Here is a 13997-nt window from a genome sequence, read left to right on the forward strand (position 1 = left end):
ATCAAGTTTTTGAGATACTATCGGTTGCATTAAGTGTTTCCCTTCATCTAAGAGGATCCTCTAACACTCCGTAAACTCAGGCCAGCACTCCCAAAACTTACCTACAAACCAGAGGCACTCGGCCTGTCAAGCGTGGCTGATTTTCTGAGGAAGCCTGGCATCCATTGCCACCCATACCACTCCGTGTCCCTGAAAGCTGGACCTAAGGGCTCATAAGCTGGGCACCCAGAATGCAAAGCACCTGAAGTCAGTGGGTAAAAACTTTCATAAAAACTAATTTTACATCCAAACGCACACCAGACGCTCATGGTGTGACTGACGTTACTGAGGGCAGGCTTCCTCTGCGCTTATCACAGCTCCTTCAAACAGGAGACCCAATGAGTCTTAACCACCACAAATACAATCAGGGCACCAGATGCAACACTCCTTCCCTTTTACAAAAGAGAATCTTTAAAGGCTCACGGGAAGCAGCTCTGTGACCTCTTAACAGAAAAGTGGTGAAACAGTTACATTGGTGCCCACTTTGGAATTCCAGTACTCCGGGGCGCACACAGTAAATTCAGACCTGGATGTCAGGATTAGGGACAACGAAGTGACTGTACCAGTGCATCATGAAGTACTAGTGGACTGTTTCAAAAGGAAACAGTTGCTCAGAAAAATCAAGGAACTCAAGAAAGAAGATTCTCCGAAATCTCTGAATTACATACAGTTTTCCCTTCATGCTAATACTGACATATACCAGCTCCTCCAAACAGTGGACTATTTATTTTACCTTCACTATCTGAAGTGGAGAGCCTGCGTTTATGAACTCTTCTTAACTCCTTCCCATAGCGGACGCTTTTCTGTGAGCCATCACTTTCTGAATCTTCCTTATAATTAACTTGTCTCTTCTGATTCCGTCTTGATCTTCTCCTCCTAGTTTCCAGGTAATCATCATCACTGTAATCTGTGTAATCACCACTCTCTGTACAGAAGAGAAGAGTCACGCTCATTATTCCATTAAAGCTAGCTGGCACAATTTAGATCAGCTTTAGAGCGGCACCTACAAAATCATGCGCTCTGCCAGCACAGGAGAGTCTCAACCATCATCATATGCCTCATTACCCTGACCCATTCCAGGCTCATGCATCAGTTCCCCCATTCATTGCCAGCATAGAGTTACTTGAATTTAAAATCTTTTCACAAACCCTTTTCCTGTCTCCCTCAAACTCCTCCAGAAGGCGACTTCCTTCCACTGTTTTTGTTCCCTCATCTCCACTGGTGCCACAGATACCTCCTCTACAATTCCTGACGACAGCTGGAACAACCTTACTGAATTGGAGTTGATGATGCACATTACCACTGACAGTGGAAAGTGTTTTACAAATTTAGATAAACTGTACTGTTCTCAAACACTTTTAGGAATAGGTAGATGAAAAAAACCTGACAAGATGAAACTCCAGGTAAGATAAGAGTTACTGAATTTGAATTAACAACAACAGTCTCACTTGATTGTGTTTGCTTAAAACACAAACTGTACAGAAGAAACTTACCATCATTCACAGTTCTTCCTGCACCAGTGTACTGCAGCTAGTGTCTTTAAAAATTATGTTTATTAACATCAGCTAAAACCAGTGTCGAATCAACTTTAGCTGCTTTTTCACTGAGCTGTGCCAGAACAATTATCCCAAGATACATTTCTATACGTCACATACTGTTCCTAAGTTAGTGATTGCCATGAGTCACAGATCAAAGTGGCATCCTCTTTACTTCCTGAAATATTAGAGAATCACAGCAAGTCAGCAAGAACCACCACCTTCAGAGAGGAACTCCACCTCTGGAGACCAAACCCACAGCCACTCACAGAGTACCTCACTTCCTTAGCTCAAAAGAGGCTTAAAGCAGGATCCTGAGGGACAATAATGGGGGTAAAACACAGGAACACGCAGTCAAGACTGTACTTTTAGATATATATGGAATGATACTGGAATCAACTGGTTTTATCTCAGATGTGTGTCCATCAGGAAACAAACAGTTGCTCCTGTGCATTATAGGACAGGTGAGCAATCTCTTTTAACTTCTGCTGGTACCTACACTGAAAACAGCTTACGATCAGCACAAAGATGCACTTGGGACAGGGAGACAGCAACTATTTTAAGTGCATATAGCTGTCTTCAGCTGGCCGTGCATGCACCCTTCTTTTGGAAACCAGTACTTCAAAGCAACTTACTCCAACAAGTTCATTGTCTATATTCTAGAGAGACAGACAAAGCACTGGCAAGGTAACACGCTGCAGTAAGTTAATGCTCCACTGTACTTAGTACCTTAAATTCACACAAAAATAAGTGGTTATATTTCTGGCACTTTTTAGGACTGGGCCTCAAATGAAGCAGAAACAGAGAGTCTTCAGAGAAAGATGATAATCACTAAAAGGTTTAAGTATTGCCCTTAGGTTCCATTCTCATGCCTCAAACTGCAAAAAGAAAACCACTTAGTTGAAGGACAAGTAGAATAAAGTGAATTGTTAGGTTCTCCTGTGATGCGAGAGTCTTCAGTTACTAAAGATCAAAAAGGATAATCGTAGAAAGAGAGATTCAAGGTGTTATTGCTTGCTTTCTAGCCTGCCAGAGAACACAGAATGCCATACAACTGAAGGAATTTTCTTCCACACAAAGCGAGGGAAAACGCTTCCTTCAGAAGCTTTTTCAAAAGGTATTTGGAAGGTCTTCAAGTAGCTGCAAAGAAGTTAGGTTTTGCCTCCATCCTTTCTCTTTCCCTGCAGTCATGTGCCAAACAGGCAGGTATGGAGTAGGTGAAACTATCCACAAAGGTGGCCTTTTGAATCACAGCATAATCATTCCTTTAAATACATAGCTACTTAAAACACCAAGGACCTAGAACTCAACACCAGTTTCCTGCAGAATATTCACAACAGAACAAGTAGCAAACGGCTTTACAGCAAAGATGACATCTGACCTGACCAAAGCAAGCAAACAGGTTAGTGTCAGTTGTGACAGGAAACTTGAGACTTCTCTTCCTCTCTCCAGTACAGTGTACTTAATACATCTAAGGCTTCCTACACTCACCAGATTCTCTGCTCGAATTGTCCTCAGAATCTTCATCTTCATCATCTTCAGAATATTTTTTCTTGACTGTTTTCCTTCGTAACCGCCTGCTTTGCCTCATCGGCCTGGAGAGGTGTCGCCTGGATATGCGGGCACAGAACTCTGAATCACTGTCTTCATTTGATGGTGGGTCATCTTCACTTTCATCTAGATTTTCTTCTGATATAACAAACTCATCCTGAGATCTGTTCCAAGAGAGAGATATCAGAAACAAAGGATCAAAACAGTACTGGTATTTTACAAGCGATACATGCAAAGTAAATACGGTCTTACACAAACAGCATACAGATCTTATAGTAACAATGTGGAGCAAAGACCCAGAGAGAGAGCAAGCTGCCATCACCGACGTTAGGTTTCAGCTGTATACTTGGGATGTAGCTTTACTTACGGCATGACATTACACTGCAGATTAGAACAGCAGGTGAACACAAACACTGTCAAAGTGAGACCGCAGGTGACATTTACACAGGACAGATTCTACTGTTCATGTAGCACACTGCAATGTAACACCTGCGTAACAGTAACTATGGGTGAGCGTCACCTGAGGTGGGGGAGGGGAGAAACATCCACCATGCTTGAGAGGAGACAACCTCCCCTTCACAAACCAAGCACTGTCCTACGCAATTTCTGAGAATTAGAATATCGTGTCTTCACACAAAACTATTGCTCTCGTGCAAAACATGCATCTCACAAACTTATCAGCTTGTAACGCTCCCATCATTTCAAAAGTGAGCCAATGTTTTTGTAACAACTTCAGCACTGAAGGTAACAGTCACTTGCTGTCCTGGTTTCAGCTGGGATAGAGTTAATTCTCTTCTTAGTGGCTAGTACAGTGCCGTGTTTGGGCTCTGATGTGAGAACAATGCTGACAGCACACTGATGGTTTTAGTTGTTACTGGGTGATGTTTATACTAAATCAAGGGCTTTTCAGTTCCTTGGGCCCTGCCAGCCAGAGGGCTGGAGGGACACGGCAAACTGGGAGGGGACACGGCCAGGAGAGGTGACCCAAACCAGCCAAAGGGATATTCCATACCATATGACGTCATGCTGCGTATATAAACCGGGGGAAGAAGAAGGAATTGGGGGACATCTGGCATTATGGCATTTGTCTTCCCGAGTCCCCGTTACGTGTGACGGAGCCCGGCTGCCCTGGGGATGGCCGGACACCTGCCTGCCCAGGGGAAGCGGTGAATGAGTCCCTTGCTTTGCTTTGCTTGCGTGCGCGGGTTTTGCTTTACCAATTAAATTGTTCTTATCTCAACCCTTGAGTTTTACATTCCTTTCTGATCCTCCTCCCCATCCCTCTGGGTGAGGGGGAGAGAGCAAGTGCCTGCGTGGGGCTGGGTTGCCAGCCGGGGTTAAACCATGACACTTGCGTTTGGCCACCAGCCAAACATAAATTCCAGTGTAAGATCCAGAAGGCATTCAGTAGAGGATGGAATTGAAAATGCATGAGCACCCTTTAACAGATCAATGCACTATTAATTCTGTGAGATTTTTGCACACTGCATTCAATGATTGGCAATTTCCAGCACATTTAGCTCAACTATTCAGGGTGTCGCTGAAATGTCCTCAGCATGGTCACAGGTGAAAAACAAAGCTCAAAATTTGCATCTGTGTTGTATAGCCTATCCATACACTTAGTAAATTGACTCAGTGACTGGTGTAAGGCTTTACATGCTGATGTAAAGCTGACTGGTGTAGGGCTTTACATGCCTGGACCTCATGCTCAATTATGTTTCTTCCTTGAGGAGTAAGGGATGTCTAAAAATTATTAAATTTGTTGATGTTAGGAATTCCCCAGACTGAACAATGAGGAATTCCATGGAAAGAGAGTTTCAGTTAGGCAGAGCCATACTCATTTAGCGTTTAAAGCTTCACAAGACATGTATTTGTTTTCTACAGTATAAACCATTTCTTTGGCTGCGCCTCCTAGAGAGCAGGAATGAAGAATTGATTTCAGAACTTGCATGTCAATTTCTGTATGCTGTAAATGGGGACATCTTACTCTTCCAATTTCTAAATGCAATCAAGCCCAATAAAAATCCCATAAACTGGACATCTTTTCAAAAGGAACAAACCAGCGTCATTTTAGCTACATCTTTGTGAAGGATTTCTGCCAGCAAGTCACAACAGTCAGAGAATGGAGGCTGTCGGGCTCCTTCACTAAGACAACTGTAGACAGAACCCCACAACAAGGCCTCAAACATACCAGTAACATTTGCAGAACATGTTTTACTTAAAATACAGACTGGATGATTTCAGCGCATGGATCCAGAGTGCATTTTTTTCCAGTACAATGGCGTTCCCCTAGGCCAGGAGGACTTCTGCTGGCACTGTGCAGTGCTGTTCCAGCACTGGGCGCAATGCTCCTAATGATAGTTTCAGGGGCAGCGCACAGTCAAAGAAGCCTGTGGCCATCTGTGACTTGTGGTGGAAGTTAAATTGCGGACCTACCCATCACTGATCTTGAATTCGTCCTCGCTCTCTTCTTCATCCAGATTACTGTCACTATCCAAGTCATTTAGTCGCCGTCGTTTCTTGCGTCGTGCTGCAGCAGCCCGTTGTGGTCGCTTGTTTTCTTTCCTTTCTTCCTCTAAGATTGTGGAAATGTCTTTTCCACGGTGACCTGTGATATTAGACATGTCTTTGCCTCTGCCAATGCCTAGATTCAGTGATAGAAAAGGGGAAAAACCCGCAAGTTTATTTTTTTGTTTAACTTGGTACATATCTTTCTTCCATGCCTCTAGCTTCAGTTTATTTTCTGTAAAGCAGAATATTGTTTTGTCATGCAAGACTCTGTCTGGAGCGTTGTTTCTGACACGCAGTCAGAGCTGTGTGGTCATTTGGAAATACTGAGGTGCACACAGAAGACAGCAGATAAGTGTCAGCATTCTGATACTCAGCCCCAACCTACATTACTACTAAGACCAGCACAAATCGGCACAAATCCATCTCTCTCTCTGAGGATACTGCTGAAGATCTCTCTTTCAATCCCCTGTGTTGCCTTAACAGACAATAAAGAACATAATTTCACTTTGTTCATGTTCAACTGAGAAGTGCTTACAGATCCACATCCATATTTTTAAGACTATTTTGTAGACCCAGTCTTTAGGGTGTCCAACTGCGGACCAATTTATAAGCCCAATTTTTACAGGGGACAAAGGTCAACAGTGCTAGCAGTCACTCCAATCTCAAATCCAAAACTTTGCAAAGTTATTTTACGGTTTTTCTTGTCATACTTATTCATTGTATTCACATATCAAAACATGTACAAACCTAATTTTACTAAGACCACCAAATACTTTTTGGCATCTTTTGGCAGCCTGGGATGGCCATTCCCAAGGGAAATTACTTGGTTTGATTCAAAAAAGGACCGCAGTAAAAACTGTAAACTACAAAGCTTAAGCAAGAGTATTATATTTGCAGCTTCTCATATCAAAATAAATTTGGTCTCGATCTTATCACCATTGCAATGAAAAAAAAAAAAAACCATCAGAAACATACCTCCTCCATCAGCCTCCTTGATATCATCTTCAATTGCCTCATCAATTGCCTCATCAAATTCATCAAACCTAAAAGTAACAGCTTTCATTTACCACTTTAAAGTGAACCCTTATTAAATTATATTATAAAAACATAACCTCAAAATCTAAAACCACTCTAAGAAATCATACTGTACAGACAACGGGCTGGCTGGATGATAAAATAACCATTTTCTAAAGGTGTGTTTCTCATTTCTATGTGCTAGCAGATTATTTACTATTGCCTGGCTGTCTTACTCTTGATTTATGCAAGCACAAAGCCACTTTCGTTTTACATGACATACCATTGAGTTTAACGCTGTATAATTTGGAAGTTCTTTAAGTTGCTATCAGTGGCATTTTCCACACAAAGTATTAGTCATTTTTCCCCCCCACCTTTTATTAGATGACATACGCACTACCAATCTGCAAAACAGACTTTCTGAAAAGCACCTATTAAAATTAAAGTGAAATTATTCATCCTGTCTACATTTTCCTTGAAAAGTTATTTCAGACTGCTTCTTTCTCCTCCTAAAGCTGACAGTAATTATACTTTTTTAGATAGGCAACATCCTAAGCTGAGCTGATAAAACATACTGTACACAGCCATAATATAATGTTACATAATTAAATAGGACAAACAAGAGCAAAATATTTGAGTATGTTTGTTCTGCAGCAGCTTTTATAAAACTGCATAAATCTCTGCATGATGAGTAACTCATCTAAAGGGAACAGCAAACGGAGGGAAAAGGATTCAGCCCTTTCACAGAGGTGACTTCAGTTTGTTTCTTCAGTTATGAATTCAAATCCCGTACAAACAGATTGTTACCTGTATCACCAAGTAGATGTCTTGAGACATAAAAGATGCAAAAGTACAAGTTTTAGTAACTAATATAAGAAAGACATTTTATTTAGATGTAAGGTTTTTTCCTTCTTTTTTAAAAATTAATTTTTTTGGGGGGTATTTTTTAAAGATACAAACAACTAATAATTGGACAATACTTTCATTAAAGATTCAGTTCCTCATTCACAAAAGAAAGATCAGAATTGTATTTGTCTTGGTCCTCCATTGTAACCTTCAGCAGAACAAGAAAAGAATAAATCTGATATTACTCTCTACTCCAATAGTAAGTATAAAACACTTTCCTTTAAAAATATGGTGAAGGATTTCTGGTCTCTTTCTATTTCCTAAAAACAACTGGATGTCACGTTCAAGGCAGCTTTACACAGCAAGGAAGTAACTCTGAAATTACTCCATCAATAAGATTAGTTCCACGTTACTCAAACACTATTTTCCCTCCACGCTGCTCAAAAGAAACCCTCTTCCAAGTGTGAGAAATCACTTAACGCTTTCAAATCACTGCTAACAAATAACCAGAGCTCAAACACGACCTGACAGCTGCTTGTCCATTAGGTGTAATGGAACATAATTTCTTCTGCTGCTGCTTTATTCATAATGCAGATTTTTTGCTAACCTGCTCACAAGGGGGCTCAACAGATGACTCGAGTGATACCAAGGGATTACATATCTTTGGAGAGCCAGAATGCTACACAATACAGATTTGCCTGTAAGCAGAATAAGACATTTAGCATTTATTTTCCCCCGCTGACGAAAAGCATACAGGATTCTCAGTGACACTAGCAGGACTTCACTGCGGACAGATACATTTGAAATGACACACTGACACGTGTAATATTTTCACCAGCTCAAAGTTACGTGTCTGATGGAGACCGTAAGAAAGACTCTTATTGTTCTGTATCAGGAGATTGATTTTTCCAGAACAACACTATAGGAAACATTATTTCCAATAAAAATTATTGTCTTTGCACAACATGTGTCCTGCTGAAGTTGTGCCAGATACCCCACAGGCAAGGGGTTTTTTTTCTCTCCTCGTCAGATGCTGCCTGACCTGTCACGAACATAATAGCAAATCTATATAATCTTGCCTGTGGCATCACTTTCCTTACAGAAATACTTAATTTCCCAAGGCAGCAACAGCATTTTCATTAGTGTGGCTTCTGCTGTTAATTTAAAAAGTTACTGAAAATCAACAGCTAAGCAAGGTCAGACAGTTTTCTGAACAGGCTGGAAAACTCAGTGTACACAAACGCCACGCCTCTCCTCAACAGCAAAAGCAGACCGACTGCGAGTTTTATCATGGTTATTGTTGGAAGGTTTTGAAAGTTGTAATGCTTTTATTTTTTTATGATAATGGTCTACACAAAGCAAGTACAGGAAAGGTAGTACTTTTTTTTTTTTATTATTATTCCTAATGCAGCTAGGACAAAAAACCCACCAACTCTCAGGCAACCACATTCCTCTCTTATCCCAAAAGACAACCTACTTGCCTGGTGGACTGAAGAGAATATGGAGCATCTCAAGGTATTATTTAGAAAACAGTTTATAAAACACCTTTGTAATACACTGAGAACAAAAGATAAAATTAAGATCGTGCTGAATTTTGGAAATTTAAGTGACCTATTCTACTTTCAGAATGCATGGTCTAAAGATCATGGAATTTTCATTTACCAATTGCATTTTTATCACAGTTTTTCTCAAGAGTTAGACCATTTTTAGATATACAGTCTTATAATTGCATTTGAAGTTTCATGCCCCTTTCAGGTAAAGAAGCCATAAGGGGCGGGGGGGAGTAGAGGGAGGGAGGAATTTAAGGCCTTTAGACACAAGCATATGCCTTCCTTTCAAGAGAAAGGACAGGTATGATTCACCTGCTTTAACTTACTCCAGAAACTGCAGGAACACCAAAACCTTCTCCAGTATTCCTGAAAAAAGTACCATTTACTTTTTTTTTTAAATGCATCCTCCCTTCACTATACTACCTCCTGTGTTTTTACGACCACTAAGCATAACCAGTATTCAGAGGAAAGAACGAAGACACTTTATGGGCCTCTCTTTTAAATGTAAAAGCACACAGAAGAACTGGTGGGTGCTTGCGAAAGAAAACGACAGCATGACTTTTTGCGTCTTACAAGCTACTTAAACAAGCTGCTGACCTGTAGCTTATGCATTTTCGGGTTCTGGTAGACCTCCTTTCAAGCAGCTTTGATTTTGGCTTTTTGGAATCTTTCTTCTTTTCTTCCTGGCCTTCAGGTATTTCTGGCTCCTGTTGACATAAGGCAGAAATGTCAAAGAGCTCCCTCCACACTCATCATGACTGAACTGAGAGGATATGTATTTTCCTATGATCTAGAAAGTCTGTATACCCAAGACAATACATTTTGACTTCTAATATAGTGACTTGTTACAGCAGAATTCACATGAACACTTGCACATATCGCCTCTACTGGCTACGTAATTTCACAAATACGGAGTTTAAGGGTTCAGGCTATTGTATCATTGTGTTTATAGGACAACAATGCCTCAGGTGATACCCTCGGGATTAGTAAATGCAGCAGCTGAACAAATTGTTGCTAGCATCTCCACATACTGAGCACAGGAACACCTTTACATGGTGCAATTTCAATAAAGTGTCATGAAGGTTAATTTTACGGTATTGTTTCCAAGTTATTAATAATAATAATAATAAAAAAAATCTGCCCCCCCCGATGAAATTTTTGAATATTTGCTGCCAGCCATCGATTCTCCTGCAAGTTTGTAAAATCTGTTATTTTTCTGTTATCCAGAGACAGGGGGAGAAAGTTGGCTTTATTACAATCAGTTAGAGTGGAAAGACTGTGTTTAAAACAAACAAACGTTTCATTTTAAACTCTCATGCAAGGAATAGAGATGGTATCATTTCGGTCAAAGGCATCTGGCTAAGACTTCAAGAGAATCACTTTAAAATGTATTTAAGAAGCGAGAAGAGGCTGTTCTCCACATGAATAAAAACACTTTTCCTCTTCTGTAAAGGGAAACCATGTAAAAGCATCTGTTAATAAAGCACTACATGTTTACAGTTTTTAACCAGATGTGACTTCAATATACATCTGTCTGAGGCAAATGTTATGCTTCTAATCGATACTGCTTATTCCCTCTGAATCGTAAGCCAGAAACATTTGTTTCCATCAGTTCCAAAGAAAAGCTATGACAATTAGCCCAGACCTAGATAACCATACCAGACAGCAGAGTTAAACAAACCGAATCCCACCTTTATAAACCACAGATCGGTAGAGCACTCTACTCAAACCCCAACTGTAACGGGCAGGGAGGTGATTCCGTGACCCCTCACAGACAGGGGGCTCCGTGTGGCACCAGCTGGCTCCAATAAACACGCCAAAGCTCCCTCGGTTTCTTTGCTAAATTCCGTCTAAAATGAAGCATCTAGAAATATTTCTGGCCTGCCTATAGACTGCTTTTTCTTTCCAAGGTGCTACTAGCAGTTCTAACACGACACTGAGAAACTTCTTCCCTGAGAAGTTTGGAAAATAAAACAATAATACAATGCAGCCACAGTAACTTACCTGAGGTGGAATGATGTTCTCAATACTGATACCCACATACACCAACCGCTCTTTTCTTTAGGAGAGAAAAAATGAAAATAAGCTTACAGAAAGGCCGCACATCTCTAAAATAATGCTGTAATTAGTATCGTTTGAAGCTCTCACTATCGCTAGGCAGAAGCATCCCAAGAGGATGCTCCAACTGAAAAGTTATTTTAGTTGGAATTATGTGCTAAATCTCCTATGATTACATTTTCCTGCATGCATAATATAAGAGATTTCCAAACAGTTCTGACAAACAACAGTACTTGAAAATTGCAGGCACCACAGAAATGATTGAATTGGGATGTAAAAAGCAATTAAAAACACACTTAAAAATAATAATGTTGTGATCAAGATGATTTTGTCAGATCTATGGCTACCACCAACCTCGGAGGAACTGAAAAGATGAAGTGGCAATTCAAACTCACACTGGAAAAATTATGTAAAGACAGGATGTGATCCAAAACTGACAAGTGAGAGGCTTTAGACCGGGGCAGGATCAACTTTAGAAACACCAGGGAACAAGTAACTTCCTATGTGGCAATTCCTTGCCAGAGAACAGCCTGAACAAAGATCACAGTCAGCTGCTGCGGAAACACCTGTAACAACAGCAGGGTGTGTGAACAGCCTGCAGGACAGCTGAAGGAAGCCTGCCGCAGCAGTCTGCCTGTTCACACCTCGCTGCAGTACCTGGTGCCACCTGGGCACCGCACACACTTCCAGAAAGATGTGATCCAGCTGAAGGGTTCAGAGCTAGTCAGTAAGAGCTATCCGAGGGCAGCAGGTATGCCCTGTTGAGGAACGTTGCAAAAATAGGATAGATTGGTCTAGAGAACACCAGACTGAAGATGGGAGAGAGAACAGTACTCAAATACACGAAGGGCTCTTTTAAGGAGAAGTAGGCTGTCCTTGTCAACATCACACTACAGGATTAAACCAAAGTAAGTAAAATTCAGTTTAGACTTAGCTTGCCTCAACACTAGCATCTTGTATCATCTGAATTGCCCTGGGCACAGCTCTGGCTCCTGGCCTCTCCTCGTGTCTCCTGAAGGACATGAATCTCCCAACAGGTCTCATGCCCCTCACTCCCAGCTAGAGGTGTCTTGGATATCCTCGCACCTCGCAGACAGCACTGGGTCCTGATCTTCAGGGTACTGAACTGAGCTTTCAAAAAAGCCATCTGTCAGGAAGGATAGCCAGGTACTAAAACAGACTGTGGTGGGTAACCAAACTGCCATCACCATAGGTCCCTACTAGCCTTTTTCTAGGAAAACAAGAGATAATTTAAACAGCTGAAGATAGCAAAGAAAGTTGGTGGCATTTATTGAGCTCTGCAAGGACTTTGAAAAGCAAGCCACTTCTCTACAGATTTAAAAGTTATTTTGAATAACAGTATTTTAGACCATACACGCTGAAAAACAAGCCTGTGGGGTGGGGGGCAGGGTATGAACTAGACATTTGCCAGCAGACCTCCAGCTAGCAGGACCCTGTGAAACATCACTGCAGTTGAAATGAAATCGTGCGAGAATCAATGCTAACCTTTTCTGAGTTTCTGAGCTAAAGAGTCTCAGTCAACCAGAATCAGACTTGTGAAGTCACCGTGAGTGGCTGTACGAGCACATATCACATTACACTTGGGTCTCAACAGGATGCGTCACGTACACAAGTCATCTAGACCTGTAAAAAAAATGCCTGAGGTGCACATTCATTTTACATACGTGCACTTCATATATGCATTATTTTTTGCAAATAGAGGCATTATGTGTAAAAATCTGCTTCCCAATACTTTCATTAATTTCTAAAGAATCTAAGTAAATTTTGAAAGTCTTCTGACTAGCCTCCTGCACTATACACTTTTATCCAAATAACCCTCCTGGAGAACTCTTTACTGGAAAAATCTAGCATAATAGTCTTTTCATAAATAACATGAAGGATCCCAGTTCCTAAAGTAATACTGACAAAGAGTAAAATTGGATTTTATGTTGTTTTACAGCCCAAAAGACCATGAACTTTGAAAACTCAGTATTGTAATATCTAAATTGAAATTTCTGGCTGTGTATAAAAGTAATTGGTTTTGTCTCCTAATGTCAGTTCTCCAAAATGATAAATTAAAAGAAATATTCACTCATCTGAGCACTATGAGACTGGCTGAATGAGGAAGAATTTTGTCATACACCGTGCAAAAATCACTGTGCTCTTGAAAATGAATTAAAATAGCATGGAATACAACTGCTAAAACGAGACAGAAACCAGAAATGTGAGCACTTCAGTATTCAGCAAGTGTCTCCAATAGTTTCCTTCGCTTCTCATTTCTTGTAATGCAAAACATCAAAAGAGAAGAAAAAATCAGCTGTTTTTAAACATCAGTGAGGCTTTCAAGATCTGCTTTTCTTCTCCCTGGCTTGAGTACACACTGCTTAAGAAAGGAGCAAATGAAACAAGCTAGTCCTGCTGAGGTAAAGGTCTTGAAATGCAACACGAAGTACCAAACACATTCCTGATTAGTACGTAGCACACAGATGACCAACACTTTAAACACGTGAACCAAGAGGTCTCGAACAGCAGATGCAGATAAGCACTGACTGGTTGTAAACCCTTCCTAGACAAAGCCACAAAGTATTCTCTCCTGTAAGCAGCTGCAAAAGTTGCTACAGGTAAATCATGAAAGTGTGCATGAAAAGAAGCATGAAATAAAGCACTCCACTTGATTTGGCCTGGGAGAAACCGAGAGGTAGTCCCTAGAGGGATTTTCTATAAGAAGTCTGAAAGTCTCTAACTTGAACTACAATGGTCATTCATAAAAGCTTTAATGTCCACTCCCTCTAGCTGATGGTAGGACATGATTATAGAAGTTACTGTGTACGTAAGAAATGCCAAGGTGTTGCAGTAGCACCTTGAATTGATGAATGGAGACAGAAATTACAAA

General features: G+C 40.8%; 1 protein-coding gene across 2 annotated transcripts in view; it reads right to left on the reverse strand.

Moving 5' to 3' along the window:
* RSF1 (remodeling and spacing factor 1) overlaps positions 1-13997 on the reverse strand; it is a 60811-nt gene that overhangs the window by 2841 nt on the left and 43973 nt on the right. For both annotated transcript variants that reach the window (XM_040583085.1, XM_040583086.1), the window contains 6 exons: positions 11051-11105; positions 9644-9753; positions 6612-6679; positions 5562-5769; positions 3066-3289; positions 773-964 (listed from right to left, as the gene is read on the reverse strand). In XM_040583085.1, the coding sequence (XP_040439019.1) occupies positions 773-964; positions 3066-3289; positions 5562-5769; positions 6612-6679; positions 9644-9753; positions 11051-11105 (857 nt within the window). The remainder of the gene's footprint in view (positions 1-772; positions 965-3065; positions 3290-5561; positions 5770-6611; positions 6680-9643; positions 9754-11050; positions 11106-13997) is intronic.

This window comes from Falco naumanni, chromosome 2, assembly GCF_017639655.2.
Source record: "Falco naumanni isolate bFalNau1 chromosome 2, bFalNau1.pat, whole genome shotgun sequence".
NCBI lineage: Eukaryota > Metazoa > Chordata > Aves > Falconiformes > Falconidae > Falco > Falco naumanni.